The sequence below is a fragment of the Chlorocebus sabaeus genome, chromosome 6 (assembly GCF_047675955.1).
Source record: "Chlorocebus sabaeus isolate Y175 chromosome 6, mChlSab1.0.hap1, whole genome shotgun sequence".
Classification (NCBI taxonomy): Eukaryota; Metazoa; Chordata; class Mammalia; order Primates; family Cercopithecidae; genus Chlorocebus; species Chlorocebus sabaeus.
The window spans coordinates 1,356,988-1,376,886 of NC_132909.1; the positions used below are offsets into that span (position 1 = coordinate 1,356,988).

The 19,899-nt window shown below is 43.1% G+C and overlaps 1 protein-coding gene and 1 pseudogene across 1 annotated transcript; one reads left to right on the plus strand and one right to left on the minus strand.

The window, feature by feature from the left end:
• Nucleotides 1-2,538: 2,538 nt before the first annotated feature.
• LOC140711794 (small ribosomal subunit protein mS39-like) lies at nt 2,539-4,443 on the minus strand (annotated as a pseudogene).
• A 6,642-nt stretch (nt 4,444-11,085) lies between these two features.
• On the plus strand, nt 11,086-19,493 carry DUXA (double homeobox A). The gene is made up of 6 exons (XM_007998280.3): nt 11,086-11,152; nt 13,764-13,918; nt 14,787-14,898; nt 15,953-16,098; nt 18,117-18,222; nt 19,028-19,493. Exons 1-6 carry the CDS (start codon nt 11,128-11,130, stop codon nt 19,096-19,098), a joined length of 615 nt encoding a protein of 204 aa, XP_007996471.3. The 5' UTR covers nt 11,086-11,127; the 3' UTR covers nt 19,099-19,493.
• Nucleotides 19,494-19,899: the final 406 nt, after the last annotated feature.

Genomic DNA, 19,899 nt, shown 5'->3' on the forward strand with positions numbered 1-19,899 from the left:
AGGACCCACAAATGATATCCGTATTCAGTAAGTAAATTTCAACTATCAAATGTATAAACCAATTGGACATTGACCCAGAAACAAAGAAGAGTAAACGATTTTAACAGAAAAATACTAAATCTATAAATGAATTTTATCCTTGTTTGTTATATTTGAGGATTTAAGGAAAAATGATTTTTCTACATAAATGTAATGCTCTCAATATTAATTACAACTTAACTAAGAAACGATGTTTTTCCCACATCCCCTTAGACGTCAGAAACTCCATTGACATCTGGCAACATGAGAAACACTCAGTACGTATGAACTCAATTTAAAAAATGAGTCTCAGAACTTTGGATTTCTCAATTTTCTCATCTGAAAAAACAGAGGTGGAAATCTCCACTTTAGGTTTTTTGTTTTTAAGTTTTCAAATTTTGTATGGAATATTAAATAAAAAGGGCTTGGCACATGCCTAGAAAATAATAAATGATATTTATATTTCTTGGTGCCTTAAAAGTCTGGGGGTTGAGGGAGGAACAGAGTCCTGGCATCCCCAAATGTGCATGTACACCTCCAAAATTGGTGCAGGTACAACATAAAGCCTCCAAAATTTACAAGCCCTAACAACCTCAAAGACTTAGTCCCACGCCTCCTGGAGCATGATGGAACCGGGCAAGCAATGGGTCAGAGTCATGGTCCAGGGATCATTTAGCAAAATCGAGAGACTTTTTTTTTGTTAACACGTATCCGGGAGGGGAGGTGCTACTGGTGTTGATGGTGTTGTGATACCTCAGTTCTTATCTTCTTAGTTTAAAAGAACTTAAACAAGAGTCACACAGCAAGAGATGGAGCACAGAGTAATTTATTGTAAAGCAAAAATAGTATTTTGAAAATTAGGTGAAAAATAGACAATACACCCTGAGAGAGAGAATTCAGGCTGGGGTGCTCCTAAGGATGAGACAGTGAAGACTGGTGTTAGGGGATTCCCTTTGTGGGAGACGTCCACGATTATTCATGAGGATGTGGGAAGAGGTGCCACTAATAAGCATGTTCTGGGTGCTCTGCTGGGTGCCCAGGTGCAGTAGCTGTACACACTTGTTCATACGTTGCATGTCTCATTAGCATCTCCCCCCATGGGTGTGTTTTTAACTTTTTTTTTGTTTTGAGATGGAGTTTTACTCTTGTCGCCCAGGCTGGAGTGCAATGGCGTGATCTCGGCTCACTGCAACCTCTGCCTCCTGGGTTCAAGTGATTCTCCTGCCTCAGCCTCCTAAGCAGCTGGAATTACAGGCATGTGCCACTACGCCCGGCTAATTTTGTATTTTTAGTAGAGATGGGGTTTCTCCATGTTGGTCAGGCTGATCTTGAACTCCTGACCTCAGGTGATCCACCCACCTCAGCCTCCCAAAGTGCTGGGATTACAGGCGTGAGCCACCGCGCCCGGCCTGTTTTTTACTATTATAATGAGCAAAGGGTATCTGAGGACAGGTAAAATCAAAGTGCACATTGCTCCTACAGGGGAAATTCCCTGCTGAAGATAGCTTTGCTTGCATGAGCTGAACTACAGTGTGAATGCTGAGGCTTATTGTGTTGATTGTATGGACTCCATGGTTGCTGTGTCCTAAGGACACGATCACTCCTTGACTCCCTATCCTGCCTCACTGGTATGTCCTAAAAAGAGGCCAGTGATGCCGTTAAAGTTCTTAAAGTTCACAGGATGTCCCACCGAAACCAAAAATTATCCATCCCACGATATCAATAGTGCCAAGATTGAGAAACTCTGGGTTAAAGGAAAGTAACAAGAAAGGATTGGCCGGGCGCGGTGGCTCACGCCTGTAATCCCAGCACTTTGGGAGGCCGAGGTGGGCGGACCACCTGAGGTCGGGAGATCGAGACCATCCTGGCCAATATGGTGAAACGCTGTCTTTACTATAAATACAAAAAAATGAGCCACGTGTGGTGGCACATGCCTGTAGTCTCAGCTACTCAGGAGGCTGAGGCAGGAGAATCACTTGAACCCGGGAGGCAGAGGTTGCAGTGAACCCAGATCACGCCACTGCAGTCCAGTCTGGTGACGGAGCGAGACTCCATCCAAAAAAAAAAAAAAAAAAAAGGATTAGGTAAGGAGAAGCAGATAAGAGTTTAGAGCTATAGGCTACTTAATGGTATCTTTAAAACCTTCTTTCTTCTTCTTTTCTTTTCTTTTTTTTTTTTGTTGCCCAAACTGGAGTGCAGTGACAGGATCATGGCTCACTGCAGCCTCTGCCTCCCAGGCTCAAGCCCAGCAGCAGGGACAGGGCAATCACACGAGGATGGCAGCATGAGGTCAGCTCACCAACATTGTAGGTGTGCAGGCTTATGCTGACGACAAGAGCCATGGACCTCACCATGTGTCTGAAAACGGCAATGTTGCTACTTAAATGCTAAACCTTTAATGGTGTATTAACAGATGGTTATTAAGTAGCAAATTAGGAGCTTAAATCTACCTAAGTCAGCTGTGTACTGACTGTATCTCACAGTGACAAATTCACCAAATCTGTATCTTGTCTTCTCTAAAACAATGTTAAATATTAGCATATCTCAGTTCTCTGGTGTGATTCCAGCAGCTATGGTGAGGCCATTGTTGCTCCTGAATCTCCACTTTCATTTGCCTTCACTGTTGCGGTCACTGTCACTGCTGCTGCTAGTATCACTGGCACTCGTCAATGCAGCTAAGTTGCTAGGGCTTCCTTTTGTTCCTGGTTGTTTGCAAAGTCAGTCATTATTCTCTGGGTGAGGCCCTCACCAATACGTAAGCTGAAGGCACTTGCCAGCTTGACTACCTCAATGGCCTGGGAAGGGCTGTTAGACACTCTTGCACTGCCCATAAACTCATTCAGCAACTCATTTCTAGGGATCTTATTAAGCTTCCTAAAAAGCCCCAACATTTTCCAGGCTTCCTGGATTCTCCCAGCCCTTAAAAAGAGGACAGCTGGCTAGGCGCAGTGGCTCACGTAGGTAATCCCAGCACTTTGGGAGGCCAAGGCGGGTGGATCACCTGAGGTCAGGAGCTCGAGACAGCCTGGCCAACATGGCGAAACCCTGTCTCTACTAAAAAGACAAAAATGAGCCAGCATAGTGGTGGACGCCTGTAATCCCAGCTACTCAGGAAGATGAGGCAGGAGAATCGCTTAAACCCGGGAGGCGGAGGTTGCAGTGAGCAGAGACCACGCCATTGCACTCCAGCCTGGGCGACAAGAGTGAAACTCTGTCTCAAAAAAAAAAAAAAAAAAAAAAAAAAAAGAAAGAACAAAAGGACAGCTATACAGTTGAGAGAGATAGTTGGTCAATTCAGAGCAGTGTGTCTGACAGGCTGGCTTTCATACGTAGATTTGATAGCAGCAGCAGCAGTCAGCAAATGCCACCTGAAGCTCTGGTGGGTGCTTATCCATCGCCATGAGTGTCAGGATCTCTTCTCTCAGGTCGTTGCAGGAGGTGTGACCATATTCTTTACTATCTTTCCAAGTTTGAGGAATCACTTCCAGCCGATTGGCCACAGCCCATCCTCGAAGATCTATCAAAGTTTGGGAGTGGGGGAAGAAGGCTGAAGGTATCAGGTCCTCATACCACTTCAAAGGTGACATCAATTTATTCCATTAGACAAATCAAATTGAAGAACTTGGAATAATAGAAATTATGCCGATTATCAGGTCCAGTGAATTTTCGGTTGTCTCCAGTATTTAAAAGGCCATGTAGCTGGGTGCGGTGGCTCACACCTGTAATCTCAGCACTTTGGGAGGCCGAGACGGGTGGATCATGAAGTCAGGAGATCGAGACCATCCTGGCTATCACTGTGAAACCCTATCTCTACTAAAAATACAAAAAAATTAGCCGGGCGTGGTGGTGGGCGCCCGTAGTCCCAGCTACTTGGGAGGCTGAGGCAGGAGAATGGCGTGAACCCGGGAGGTGGAGCTTGCAGTGAGCTGAGATCACGCCACTGCACCCCAGCCTGGGCAGCAGAGCGAGACTCCATCTCAAAAAACAAAACAAAACAAACAAACAAACAAACATGTATTTGGCAGGCAAGTTCTAGATCTTTGAGAGATGATGAGGATACTCTCATGGCTTACTATAAAAACATCATCATCCAGGTCCTTTGGAGAAAATCTCTTTCCTATTAATTCATTCCTTATATCATAGACAATGAAGGGTGATCCATTTGAAGGGCTTCCAGGCTTATAAAACAGCTGAATAAAATGAGTGTTTTTTTTCAAATGAGTGGTTTTTTTCATCCATCCCAGTTCTCCAGGAGACACCAGCAGGTGTCCTATAATTCAAATCTGATGCTATCAACTTGAAGCGTCAGATCCCGCAGGTTGAGGACTAAGTCCCGTAAAATTGCCCTTCACTTCAGATGCCAATCACAATCACCAGGTTGTGGCCTGTGCTTTTAACCAACTACACTAGAATTGGTGTTCCCACAACCACCTAGAACTCATTTCTAGAATGGCTCATAGAACTCAGGGAAAACTTTGCTTATGTTTACTGTTTTATAATAAAAGATATCACCAAGGATACAAACAAACAGCCAGATAAAAAAGATACATGGGGCAAGATACGTGAGAAGAGGTGTGGAGCTTCCATGCCCTCTCCAGGCACACCTAATGTGTTCAGCAATCTGGAAAGCTAAAATCTTGTTGTCCAAGAGTTTTTATAGAGCTTCATGTTGAGCCACCCTATCCCTTCCCCTTCACAGAGGTTGGTGAGTTGGGCGAAAGTTCCAACTCTCTAATCTTTCTGGTGACCAGTTTCATCTTGAGTCTGTCTAGGGGCTCCACTCTAAGCCATCGCATTGGTATAAACTGAGATGTGATCAAAAAGTCATTAAAAATAACAAAAGACATTTCAACACACAGGAAATTCCAAGGGTTTTAGGAGCTCTGTGATTGAAATCAGAAAGTCAAGCCTACTCGAGTTTGGAGAGGCTAACACTGGATAGTGTGAGCACCAATACAATGAGAGAAATAGATTATAATGCAGCTGATAAAAATCCTCCAGTCCATGTGACTTCTAAAATAATTAACTTAAAAAGGATGGGATGGGCTGGGCGCGGTGGCTCACACCTATAATCTCAACACTTTGGGAGGCTGAGGCAGGTGTATCACCTGAGGTCAGGAGTTTGAGACCAGCCTGGCCAACAAAATGAAACCCCATCTCTACTAAAACAACAACAACAACAACAACAACAACAACAAAACAAAAACCAAAAAACAAAATTAGCTGGGTGTGGTGGCACATACCCATAGTCCTAGCTACCTGGGAGGCTGAGGCAGGAACCACTTGAACTTGGGAGGTGGAGGTTGCAGTGAGCCGAGATCGCGCCACTGCACTCCAGCCTGGAAGACAAGAGTGAGACTCTTTCTCAAAAAATAAAAAAATATATATATATATAAAAAAAAGAAATAAAGAAAAAGAAAAAAAAAAAAGAAAAAGGATGCGTGGGTAAAGTTCTTTACAGGAGTGTCAACTTACAAGTATAAAATATAAAGAAGTAATAGAAATAGAATCCCCACAAGCAGTGATCACAGATTCAAGGAATAATTGTCAATGGAGGCTAAAACTAGAGGGTGAAGTGGGGGGACTTAATATTATTCAGACATTGCAAGGAATTGCCCCACAAAGTACTTATTAATTACAAAGAAGAAAGAGTGGAGAGATCTAGTAGACACTATCTTAACCAAGTAGTCAAAGTTCAAATCCCCCAAATGGACAAAGTGTATACTTAGGGGCCACCTCATAGGACATAATATCATTGGCAATTCTGGGGCAAAATAAATATGTTCATTGAATTATTGTTTGAACTTTGGAAAAGGTATACATTTTTCACAATAAATAACTTGTCCTCCAAATCTCCAATATACTGAATACCTGATATTGGGCAAATTACATGTCTTCTTGGGCCTCAGTTTCCTCACATTAAAAATACAGAGATAATATTATTACTTGCCCGCTTAATTGTAAGGTTTACAAAAAGAAAATACACGGTTAATAACTTAACTCAGGGCTCAGTAAATGTTTGCTATTTGGAATAAACTGATGCGAGGCTACACACAATCTCTACTTACCGTTTAGCATGAAGATACTAAAAAAAAAAAAAAAAATTGTTTTAGTGTTAATACTGGTCAGCTGTGCCTGAAATTTTTCTTTTTTTTTTTCTTTTTTCTTTTTCTTTTTTTTTTTTTTTTTGAGACAGAGTCTTGCTCTGTCGCCCAGGTTGGAGTGCAGTGGCGCGATCTCGGCTCATTGCAACCTCCACCTCCAGAATTGCTTTAATCTCAGCCTCCTGAGTATCTGAGACTACAGGCGCCCGCCACCAAACCCCGCTAATTTTTGTATTTTTAGTAGAGACGGGGTTTCACCATGTTGGCCAGGCTGGTCTCGAACTCCTGACCTCAGGTGATCTGCTCAGCTCGACCTCTGAAAGTGCTGGGATTACAGGCGTGAGCCACTGCGCCCGGCCTGTGCCTGAATTTCAAAGAGAGGAGGGTAAAATGAGGCATGCCCCTTCTCCTTCCTATCATGGCCGAACTAGTGTTTCAGGTTAACTTTGCCATGCTCTTAGCTGAGACGAGGGGTCCGTTCAGTTGGCCGGGAGCTTAGAAGGCGATTTTTGGTTCTAGGGAGAGATGCAGAGTTAGGACAACAGGAGAGACGCGAACCCGGACAGCAACGCCTACCTGACATCCACCGCTCTGGCAGGGCGACCACGCGGCCGGGGCCCGCCTGACCGCAGGTCTCAGGCCGCTGCAGCGCTAGCAGCCGCGGGAGGGGGACCCAAACGTCAGTGGCCCCAGAATCAGGACCCTGCCTTGCTCCAGCATCTCGCCAGCCCTCCCTGCAGTCACTGAGCGCAGCGGAGAACAACAGCCTGGCGCGCCCCGCCCCCTCGCGCCCCGCCCCCTCGCGCCCCGCCCCCTCGCGCCCCGCCCCCGCCCGGGGACGCATTTCCCTTGCCTGCACCCAAGCCGGTAAAAGGGCAGACGTGGCAGCTCAAGGCACCTGCGCCCAGCAGGTTGCAGGCCCCACTCTCCCAGGGAGACCAACATACTTGCGGAACCGCACAGAGAGGTGAGGCTAAAAAGAGGTACCGGTGATGATACCTGGGCTTTTGAGGGCACGGAATTGAGAACTGGAGTGAAACATACAAATAAAAGGACATAAAAGCTCATCAAGGTTTCTTTGTGTTGCTGACAGTGTCGCACAGGTCAGATACTCGCCCTGCAGAAAGGTCAGGTCAGGAATTTAGGGTGCAGGATGACTTCTGATTATTCCCCAGAGGCACCACCTGTGCACTGCTGGCCTTCCTTCTCCACGACTTCACCTGCATTTTGATGTACAATTTTAAAGCTTCTCGATATGGAATTGGAAATGGAATCCTGTGTCTTTTGGGAAACATTTACTAAAAAGCATCCCATCTTGTTCTCCGTTTTCAGGAAGTTCACTCCTCCCTGTCAGTACTTTGACTAGACAATTAAAATAAACATAGATCCAATTTAGAAGAATGCTATAAAGATACAAAAACACATAAAAACAAAATATTATTTTAAAATACTGAATTAAGAAAACACTTGCAGTACCTAGGACAAATGCAGCATAATATTTAAGTCTCAAAGAAATATTCTACCTAAGAAAGAAGCAAAGAATCTGAAAGCTAAGAAAAGAAAAATAAAATATGGCAAATACATTTGATTAAAGGTGTTCAAACACACTAGTACTCAAATTAAAAATAAAACAATGAAATATTATTTCCAGCTCTAAAATTTATAATGATTGAAAATTTGATGGCTGGGCATGGTGGCTCATGCATTTACTCTCAAAGCACTTTTGGAGCCCTAGCAGGTAGGATCGCTTGAGCCCAGGAGTTGGAGGCTGCAGTGAGCCATGGTTGCACCACTGCGTTCCAGCCTGGGTGACAGAGTAAGACCCTCTCAAAACAAATAAATAAATAAACAAATACATACAATTTAAAAAAGAAAGAAAAGCATTTTAAATAACGAAACTGAAACAGGTCAGGGTCACTGGTGTCATTGTCTAAGGTGTTATCTAAGCTTGTGGTCTCATGACCAAGAAAATTAAGCAGTGTGGACACGAACGGTGAGGTTGGAGCAAAAATAGAAGCAGAGAGTAAAAGGGCGATTGCCAGGGCTTGGGTGAAGGGGAAATGGGGAAATGTCAGTCAAGAGGTACAGATTTTCAATTTCGCAAGATAAATTTTTGGGGATTTAACGTACATAGTGACATTATTTGACATATGTACATAGTGACATGTGACATAGTTAACAAACCAGAAAAAAATTTTAAATGGTATGTTCAGAAACGAAAAAACAATACTACTTGACATTTGCTAAGAGGATAGTTTTTTTTTGTTTTGTTTTTTTTTTTGAAACGGAGTCTCACTCTGTTGCTCAGGCTGGAGTGCAGTGGCGTGATCTCGGCTCACTGCAAGCTCCGACTCCTGGGTTCACACCATTCTCCTGCCTCAGCCTCCCGAGTAGCTGGGACTACAGGCACCCATCACCATGCCCGGCTAATTTTTTTGTATTTTTAGTAGAGATGGGATTTCACTGTGTTAGCCAGGATGGTCTCAATCTCCTGACCTCGTGATCCACCCACCTCGGCCTCCCAAAGTGCTGGGATTACAGGCGTGAGCCACTGTGCCCGGCTGCTAAGAGGACAGATTTTTATTTTTTGCTACAAGGTTAGATCTTAAGTGTTCTTCTGCATGGGGGAGAGAAGGATATTTTTTTAAACAGTGTTCTGACCACACACACACACACACACACACACAGGGTGTAATCTGAGGTGGTTAATACATCAATCAGCTTGATTTGATTATGGTAACCATATCATATTATATGTCTATATCAAAATTCAAATTGTATATTTAAAATATGTATCTTTTTTGTCAACTGTACCTCAATAAAGCTAAAAAGTAAATATAAGGCCCAGGACGGTGGCTCACACCTGTAATCCTAGCACTTTGGGAGGCTGAGGCAGGTGGATAACCTGAGGTCAATAGTTTGAGACCAGCCTGGCCAATATGGTGAAACCCCATCTCTATCAAAAATACAAAAAATTAGTCAGATGTGGTGGCAGATGCCTGTAATCCCAGCTACTCGGGAGCCTGAGGCAGGAGAATCACTTGAATCTGGGAGGCGGAGGTTGTAGTGAGCTGAGATCGTACCACTGTACTCCAACCTGGGCAACAAGAGTGAACCACTGTCTCCAAAAAAACAAAAATACAATATTTAATTGGAGTAAATATAATATGATGTAACATATATGCACACACATAAAGGGTGTGATTTGAGGTGATAAATACATCAATCAGCTTGATTTGATTATGGTAATTATATCATATGTGTATTTCAAAATTCAAATTGTATATTTAAAATATATATCATTTATATCATTTTTGTCAACTGTACCTCAATAAAGCTAAAAACTAAATGCAATATTTAATTGGAGTAAATATAATATAATGTAATACATATGTACACATACACAAAGGGTGTGATTTGAGGTAGTAAATACATCAATCAGCTTGATTTGATTATGGTAATTATATTATATGTGTATATCAAAATTTAAATTGTATATTTTAATATATGTCATTTTTGTCAACTTTACCTCAATAAAGCTAAAAAGTAAATACAGTATTTAACTGGAGTAAATATAATATAATGTAATATATATGTTATATAGTATATCAATATTATATTGTTTATTATTATCATATATTAATATAATATATTGAATAATAATATATTATAATTTATTATAATAAATTTTCAATATTGTGTCAATTAATTTAAAACACATTTATAATTGTAATATCTAATGTTCAAGTAGATGAACATATAATTTGTATCAAAATATAAACATCAATATAAACAAACAGCAGAACATTGTGCTCTAGATTTCCAGACAAATTTGGTGAAAAAACATTGTGACGAAATATCATATATAGAAAAGAAAAACAATTTATCATTGTTTTAATTAAATAAAGTGTAAAATTTTCCTGTTAAATGTTATTTCATGTTATTTTCCTGGTTCAAAATTGTTTCTCAAAAATGGCTTGATATCTGGCCAAATTGTATTTGTGGATAGTCAAATATATCAATAAATGAAATTCATATCACTTCACTATGTGCTTTTAATAACATTTGTAAAATTACACAAATATATACATGTAATAAAACTTTCCCTTTTATCCTGCAGTATTGTAGATTACAGCTATAAAAGGTGGCAACCACCAGCCAGCTTCCCTCAAGACTGATCAATGACTGATCAATGACTGGTCAATAGTGAGGCATTTTTTTCAATGCACAGGTACCCTCACTTGCATAAGTTGCAGGGTCGTGCCTGTGCAGGGTAGGATCTTCTCTCTATTTACAATTTTTATGTTTCGTTAAGATGGACTTTTTACATTACTTAAAATATATATTGCATTCAAATATTATTTATCTTGATCATAGAATTTTTAGCACCCCCTTAAATTTTGTTCCTGTCTCACTAGCCTCACTCTTATTTGGTACTAATTAGAAATAACACTTTTAATTTAATAAACAGAGGCCACTATGTCAAAAAATAGGCGGAGAGCATAAAAACCCCATTTACAAAAGAATAAATGTGTATCATAAGCATTGAAAAAATATGTATAAGCAGAATAGTACTCAAAAATATTCTTTTTTTAAGAAATTGGGAACTATTGCAAGCTTGTCTCCCTGTTCAGATTCCAGTGATTTGGGAGGAATTTTTTTCCCACAAGGGGGTTAGGGGAGCCAAGGAGCATGACTCTGTGTATTCGTGAGTTGGCATGGGGCAAAATGTTCTTGTGATGGCTTAAGTGTAGGGGTTGATAATAATTTATACATTGGTGTAAATTATTAAATATCCATTGACGAAAAGGAGTTCTATCGAGTCCTTTTTAGATTGACGACATGTTTCTAGGGAGTAATAAAATTACTAAGGGTGGAACGAGAGATTTATGTAAATGGTTTAAAAAAGTGGGCGGGGCCACCTGGCTAAGCATATAAAACCCAGCACTGTGCAGAGTGACTTGTCTCTCAGACGGTGGCTCAGCCTTCAGGACTCTCTTCCAGCATGGCCGAAGACACCTCTTCACACAGTAAGTTCCCTTGTGCTTGACTGAGCGTTTGTTGGCTTGGGGGAAAAGTCGGGCTAAAAACCTAGTGGTCTTGTCAGAAGTTGTGAGAGTTCCATCTGTAAACTTTAAAATAACTGTATCTGGATAAGGGAAAACCAGTTTCTCCGATGTGATATTATGAAAACAGGCTGCTTTCAGTGCATTTGAGCATTGGGAATTTCAGAAAGGTACAGATATTCAAGAAACTAAATAAGACATATTTGAGCTTCAGGTGGGAAGAGAGGAGGAAGGAGCAAAAAAGAAAAAAAAGGAGAGGGAGACAGATACTAAAAGAAAGCAACTATGGGCCACATCACAAAGTTTAGAGCTCAAAATATCCTTGGAATCAAGGATTCCAAATCTGGAAAGCACTTTCCAGATTTCTCTCTACAGAACGTTTGCACTTTTCTCCTGAACTTTGGACTTTATCTCATCACCTACGTGTCTCTAACAGGAGTCTCAGACTCCACGTGTTCCAAACTGAGCTCCCGATGTTCACATCTAAACTATTCCTCCCACTATTTTCTCCAGCTCCGGAGGTGACACGTCATGCCTCATATCTAGAAAACACCCCTGACTCCATTTTTTTCCTCATAACATAATCTAGTCAGGCTGGACATTCTGATGGCTTTAACGTTCAAATATTTAAGGAATCTGACCATTTCTTGGTCCATCTCCTTAGATGATTGGTCCATTGCATTAGATTATTGCAGCCTTCTCCTAACTGATCTCTCTGCTTCCACCAACCTATTCTCAATGCTGTACCTTATGTGATGTTGTTAAACTGTTGATTAAATTATGGTAGCCAGGTGCGGTGGCTCATGCCTGTACTCCCAACACTTTGGGAGGCTCAGGTGGGCGGATCACGAGGTCAGGAGTTCGAGACCAGTCTGGCCAACATGGTGAAACCCTGTCTCTACTAAAAAATTAGTAGAGACAAAAATTAGCTGGGCGTGGTGGTGTGTGCCTGTAACCCCAGCTACTTGGGAGGCTGAGGCAGGAAAATCATTTGAACCCAGGAGGCGGAGGTTGCAGTGAGCCAAGACTGCACCATTGCACTCCAGCCTTGGCAACAAGAGTGAAACTCTGTCTCAAAAACAAAAAAACAAAAAACAAAACGATGGATCAGTTGTGTGAAACTGAAGACAGGGACAAGCATTCAAAGATCAAACAAAAAAGCTGTTGGGCTTTTAACTGAATCTCTAGCATCTCTAATAACTTTTCTTGTCATCTCAATTCACTAAGTCTAATTCTGTTACAAAATGGTATGTTCCAAAATGCTTTCCAGATTTGGTTATTTCAAGGGGATGTCCTATCCAGAAAATTATGTGATGTTGTGTTTTTTTTTTTTTTTTTTCCTATTGGAAAATTCTACTGAAAGTATGAAATTCTTTTTCCAGTTAGTTTTGTCCTCTCTGTGGTGTTTTTAAAAACATCTTGGAAACTGATACTGTTTGCCTGCTATTGCTGTTCGCAATGGAGCAATGGAGCAAAGTAAAAAAATATGCTCCAGCCAGGGGTGGTGGCTCATATCTGTAATCTCAGCACTTTGGGAGGCCAATGCTGGGGGATCGCTTGAGCCCAGGAATTTGAGACCAGCCTGGACAATGTGGTGAAACTTTATCAAAAAGTAGAAAAATTAGCTGAGTGTGGAGGTGTGCACCTGTAGTCCCAGCTACTCCAGAGGCTGAGGTAGGAAGATCACCTGAGCCTGTGGAGGTGAAAGCTGCAGTGAGCCATGATTGTGCCACTGCACTCCAGCCTGGGCAACAGAGTGAGATCTGGCCTGGGAAAAAAAAAAAAAAAAAAAAAAAAAAAAGCACCAAGGAATATTTTGACCTGAAAAACTGAAAGCGGTTGAAATGGTCCATTGTATCACAAACTCTTCATTTCTATGGCTTCATCACTATGCCATATCACCTGCATTATTGACTTATATTGTTTCTAATCCATATGAACAGAACACATTGTTTTTCTTAAAAAAATTATTGGTATTTTTATGACATACACATTGTTTTTTTGTTTTGTTTTGTTTTGTATTCTTTTGTTTTTGTTTTTGTTTTTTTGAGATGGAGTCTCGCTCTGTCACCCAGGCTGGAGTGCAATGGCATGATCTCAGCTCACTGCAACCTCTGCCTCCCAGGTTCAAGCAATTCTCCTGCCTCCGCCTCCTGAGTAGCTGGGATTACAGGCACATGCCATCACGACTGGCTAATTATTTGTATTTTTAGTATAGATGGGGTTTCACCATGTTGGCCAGGCCGGTCTCGAACTCCTGACCTCATGATCCACCCACCTTGACCTCCCAAAGTGCTGGGATTACAGGTGCGAACCACCGTGCCCAGCTCACAATGGTTTTTAATGGTTTTACAAAACAGAGGATCCCTGACTTCTTAGGATGGCATTCAGATGAGCTTAAGAAGTTGAAAAATCGCCATTGTGTGTTCAAGAGCTCCACGATTGTACGAGGGCAGTTCTTCCCAAGTGGGTTCCCGTGGATTTGGGAAGAGGAAGAGAGAGACTAGCTTGAACCTGAAGTTCGAATATATAAATTAAGCTATCACATGCTGCTTCTTTTGTAATCTTCCTACAGAGACGGTAACAACAAATCACAGGCGCAGTCGCACCAAATTCACAGAAGATCAATTGAAAATCCTCATTAATACCTTCAATCAAAAGCCTTACCCAGGTTACGCTACCAAACAAAAACTTGCTTTAGAAATCAATACAGAAGAGTCCAGAATCCAGGTAAGTTTAAGTTCGGTATCTCCAGGACTGGAAGTAGAAAGGCAGGAGGGAGAACCATTAACAGAGCCCGTACTATGTACCCATGTGCTGAAGGTTTGGTGGGGAGTATCTCAACGGACCCTCAATAAACCCACAAGGTGTTGGTTGACCAGCTAATTTTTTTTTTTTTGTATTTTTAGTAGAGACGGAGTTTCACTATGTTGGCCAGGCTGGTCTTGAACTCCTGACGTCATGATCTGCTTGCCTCAGCCTCCCAAAGTGCTGGGATTAGCCACCCAGCTAATGAATAATAAAGGCATGAGCCACCGCGCCCAGCAGGCTAACTTTTTTTTTTTTTTACTTTTTTGTTTTTAGTAGAGATGATGTTGTCACATTTTGTTGCCCTGGGTTTGAATGCCAAGTCTTGACCTAAGACTAGGTAGATGGGCCAGGCGTGGTAGGTCATGCTTATAATCCCAGCATTTTGGAAGCCAAGACAGGTGGATCACCTGAGGTCGGGAGTTCCAGACCAGCCTGACCAACATGGAGAAACCCCATCTCTACTAAAAATACAAAAATTAGCCAGGCATGATGGCACACACCTATAATCCCAGATCCTTGGGAGGCTGAGGCAGGAGAATACTTGAACTTGGGAGGTAGAGGTTGCAGTGAGCCAAGATCATGCCACTGCACTCCAGCCTGGGCCACAGAGTGAGACTCCATCTCAAAAAAAAAAAAAAGAAGAAGAAGAAGACTTGGCAGAATGTGACAGAAGTGAGTAATAATCCTGGGCTTAGGCCCAATAAGAATTGTTCACTTTGGGAACAGGCAGTGATGTAGCTTAAATGACACTAACATGTAATTCTCTCCTTTTCTTTTCCTCACTTAGATTTGGTTTCAGAATCGAAGAGCTAGGCAGAGATTCCAGAAAAGACCAGAAGCTGACACTTTAGAGTCAAGCCAGAGCCAGGGGCAAGATCAACCTGGTGTGGAGTTTCAAAGTAAATAAGCATCTCAGTTCTGTTCCCCAGCAGAGCTTCTCTACGGTGAAGCCAACTGCTACTTTGAAAAAAGAATGTCTCTTCCCTGACAACCTCCTATTCAGGGTCTTATGGTGGCAAAGGGTTCATCGTACCCTAGAAGTTCTCCCCTACCCTCTTCCCAGGCCTTCTGAGTGTTTCTCTTGTCTATTTTCTATTTATTTATTTATTATTATTATTATTATTTTTGAGACAGAGTCTCGCTCTGTTGCCCAGGCTGGAGTGCAGTGGCCGGATCTCGGCTCACTGCAAGCTCCGCCTCCCGGGTTCACGCCATTCTCCTGCCTCAACCTCCTGAGTCGCTGGGACTACAGGCGCCCGCCACCTCGCCCGGCTAGTTTTTTGTATTTTTTAGTAGAGACGGGGTTTCACTGTGTTAGCCAGGATGGTCTCCATCTCCTGACCTCGTGATCCGCCCGTCTTGGCCTCCCAAAGTGCTGGGATTACAGGCGTGAGCCACCACACCCGGCCTCTATTTATTTATTATTTATTTTATTATTATTATTTTTTGAGACGGAATCTCACTCTGTCACCCAGGCTGGAGTGCAGTGGCTTGATCTTGGCTCCCTGCAACCTCTGCCTCCTGGGTTCAAGCAATTCTCCCACCTCTGCCTCCCAAGTAGCTGGGATTTACAGGCAGGCGCCACCACACCCAGCTAACTTTTGTATTTTTAGTAGAGATGAGGTTTTGCCATATTGGTCAGGCTGGTCTTGGAACTCCTGACCTCGTGATCTGCTCCCTCAACCTCTCAAAGTGCTGGGATTACAAGCGTGAGCCACTGCGCCCCGCCTCTTGCCTACTTTCTCCTCGAGTCCAGAAGTCCAGACATATCATCCCATGTCTCCTCTAGTACCTTCCACTTAGAAGGAACCTGGGACAAGACCCTCTCAGGAGGAGTCAGTGGGATCGAAATTGGATGGAGAGTGACAAGTTTGGGTTGTGTGTTTGAATATGTGAACAGACTCTTGAAATATTCCTTGACCGCCTCCCTCAATCTTTCCATGCCCTCCCTAGGTAGAGAAGCCAGACGGTGTCGTACCACCTACAGCACCTCTCAATTACACACTCTCATCAAGGCATTTGTGAAAAACCCATACCCTGGGATTGATTCCAGAGAAGAACTTGCTAAAGAAATCGGTGTTCCAGAGTCAAGAGTCCAAGTGAGTGATAAGTGTGGCTGTCCCATCTCCTAGGGATGTAGGTATACAGGAAGGGAAGCCACATGGGCCTCAGGCGGTTCCTCATCATGCTGGGCACAGTTCAGGGTCTTTCACAGCTAGCTGTTCCCTGTCTGCTGGCTTCTACCCCCAGGTGCCCACAGGACTCAATCTCACATCCCCTTCTGGTATTTTCTGTCTGTCCTGAGCAATGTTGTATTCCTTGGGCCCCGAACAGTGCGTGGCACGTGACACCCAGTGAGAATTTGTTGAGTTAGTGAATACTAGTTAACATGGCATATAAGCCAGGCATTTAGCTAAAGCCTTTTTTTTTTTTTTTCCCACGAGATGGGTACTCACCCTATTACCCAGGCTAGAGTGCAGCGGTGACATCTTGCCTCACTGCTGCCTAGACCCCTGGGTTCAAGTGGTTTTTGTGCTTTGGCTGCCTGAGTAGCTAGGATTACAGGTGTGTGTCACCACGCCCGGCTAATATTTTTTGTGTTTTCAGTAGAGACAGGGTTTTGCCAAGTTGCCCAGGCTGATCTTGAACTCCTGGCCTCAGGTGATCCACCCTCCTTGGCTTCCCAAACTGCTGAGATTACAGGGTGGAGTCACCGTGCCCAGCCTATTTGACCAAAGTCTTTATGTCTACCGTATCCTTCAGATCTTCTAAGTATGCCCTGAGGTTAGAATTATGAGGTCCAGGCTGGGCGCGGTGGCTCACGTCTGTAATCCCAGCACTTTGGGAGGCTGAGATGGGCAGATCACCTGAGGTCGGGAGTTCAAGACCAGCCTGGCCAACATGGTGAAACCCCGTCTCTACAAAAATACAAAAATTAGCCGGGCGTGGTGGCGCACGCCTGTAGTCCCAGCTACTTGGCAGGCTGAGGGAGGAGAATCGCTTGAACCCGGGAGGTGGAGGTTGCAGTGAGTAAAGATTGTGCCGCTGCACTCCAACCTGGGCAACAGAGCAAGATTCCGTCTTGGAAAAAAATAATTACGAGGTCCACTTTAGACATTTAACATTTAGCTCAGAGAAATGTACCAGACTGTCCGAGGATTCATTCCTGACACATCTTAAAACGGAATAAAATTGTCAGACTGCTGTGTAGGATGTGTGTGCGTTTAAACCAGTGCTGCCTCCTGTAAGCAGGACATGAATGCACATTAGTGGTTCTGATGGTTCTTTCCTTTTACCTCCCTCATCTTATTTTCATTTTTCATTCTCTCCTTTCATTTTGCATTATTTGGAGCATCTAGTATGTGCCAGGCAGTGATTGCTATGGTTTGAATGTTTGTCTCCTCCAAAACCAATGTTGAAACTTAACTGCCATTGTAACACTATTAAGAGTTGTGGCTGGGCACAGTGGCTCACACCTGTAATCCCAGCACTTTGGGAGGCTGAGGCGGGCGGATCACTTGAGGTCGGGAGTTCGAGACCAGCCTGACCAATATGGAGAAACCCGGTCTCTACTAAAAATACAAAAATTTAGCTGGGCATGGTGCTGCATGCCTGTAATCCCAGCTACTTGGGAGGCTGAGGCAGGAGAATTGCTTGAACTTGGGAGGTGGAGGTTGTGGTGAGCCGAGATCATGCCACTGCACTCCAGCCTGGGTGACCAAGAGAGATTCAAAAAAAGAAAAAAAAAAGTGTGTGTGTATATAAATATAAAAAATATATACGTACACACATATATAATGTATATGTATATATTATATATATACGTGTATATATAATATATATATATATCTTGGGTTGGGCACAGTCAAGTGTGCCTCTAGTCCCAGCTACCTGGGAGGATTGCTTGAGCCCAGAAGTTCAAGATCAGCCTGGACCACGTGGTGAAACCTTGTCTCTACAGAAAGTTTAAAAATTAGCCTAGTGTGATGATACACACCTGTAGCACTAGCTACTCTGAGACAGACAGAAAGAAAGAAAAGAAAAAAGAGAAGAAAGCAATCATGAGTTTTACACACATCCTTTGTTTAAATTAAGTTTCTTTGTCTTACCCACTTAGATTTGGTTCCAAAATCGAAGATCTAGATTACTTCTCCAGAGAAAAAGGGAACCTGTGGCTTCCTTAGAACAAGAAGACCAGGACAAGATTCCTGAGGAACTGCAAGGTAACTAGCCTGTTGTTGCAATGTGGTTCACAAGCAGAGCCCTTGGATGTCCAGTGCTTCGTCCTGGTGGAGCCGACAGCTGCTCTGGGAGGTGGAGGATATTCCCACCCAAGTGCTCCACGGTACCGTGGGATTGCTCACAGTCCCCAAAGACTCTTCCCAGGCCCGTGGACCTTCTAAAGAATCCACTGCCCACTTTCCAGCTGGAGTCCAGCAACCCCACGGATATAAATTCTGTTCACCGATGTAGCCACAGTGCCTGGTGCAAAGTAGATGCTCAATACACTTCTGTTGAAGGTGTGATTGAGTGAGCAGAGGAATGAATCCTCCTGTGTGGTCTGCCAGGGACAGCAGGGGCATGGCTTTCTCAGGAGGTAGTAGGTTCCATATTGGATTGAAAAGGTGGGGGCCGGGTGCGGTGGCTTACACCTGTAATCCCAGCACTTTGGGATGCCGAGGTGGGCGGATCATGAGGTCAGGAGATCAAGACCATCCTGGCTAACATGGTGAAACCCCATCTCTACTAAAAATACAAAAAATTAGCCGGGCATGGTGGCAGGCACCTGTAGTCCCAGCTACTCGGGAGGCTGAGGCAGGAGAATGGTGTGAACCTGGGAGGTGGAGCTTGCAGTGAGCCGAGATCGCACCACTGCACTCTAGCCTGGGCGACACAGCAAGACTCCGTCTCAAAAAAAAGTAAAAGAAAAAGAAAAGAAAAAAGAAAAGGTGGGAAAAGGTTGACTTCCATGTTTGTGAATATAAGCTGACCTCTTATATTCTTTCTCCTATCTTTTTTCCGCCTTAGGTACAGAAGATATACAAAATGGCACCAACTTCAGTAACGACTCTCATTTCTCTGGAGCTAGAATGTGGTGAACATAGTCAAGTTCAGTGTACTCGATATTATCCATTGGGCCCCAAATCTCTCTCACACTCTTCCTGGGAGTCTGTCCTTCTGTTGAAACTGCAAGCTAAGCCTTCTGAAGATGGTAAAGGACTTGGCCCCATGTGGTGGCTCACACTTGGAATCCCAGTACTTTGGGAGGCCAAGGCAGGAAGATTGCTTGAGCCCAGGAGTTTGAAACCAGCGTGGACACCTTATAGGAATACTCTGTCTCTATTATTAAAAAAGAAACAAAATAAATGAAAAGGACTGTAGGAGGCAGAGACAGGTACAGGAGGTACCACACTACCCTGTCGACACAGCCTAGATCCAGAGTTTAGCAGACCTTGAGGCAATGAAAATAAACTTGGTAATTATCTTTTTTCAATCATCACAGTAATTATTCATTTGGACAAAAATCACTTGATGTCGGAACCTTAAAGTGACACTGCTCTGTCTGTGGAGTAGCCATTCTTTTATTCCTTTGTTTTCTAACAAATTTACTTTCACTTAAAAAAAAAAATCCTTAAAGTTCGAGGAAGAACGAGATATATACCTCATCTCAAAGAATCTACTCACACACACTTATTCATTGCAAAAGGAAAGTCAGTAATATGGCAGTGGAGAAATATGCCCAACTCCACCTTAACCGCGTGGCTGAAAGTCACAGTAATGGCACAAACCAACGTGAGCGGCTTCCTGATATGGTACAGGAAGAAGGCCACAGTCTCTTCTGCATGTTACTGACAAACAGTGGGTGAGCCGAAACTCATAATTAGGCAAAGTCAAGCAAA

Coding starts and splice junctions, on each gene's coding strand:
- DUXA (XM_007998280.3), top strand. CDS start 11,128: ATGGCCGAAGACACCTCTTCACACA. Junction 11,153..13,763: donor CGAAGACACCTCTTCACACA/GTAAGTTCCCTT, acceptor ATCTTCCTACAG/AGACGGTAACAACAAATCAC. Junction 16,099..18,116: donor TTCCAGAGTCAAGAGTCCAA/GTGAGTGATAAG, acceptor TTACCCACTTAG/ATTTGGTTCCAAAATCGAAG.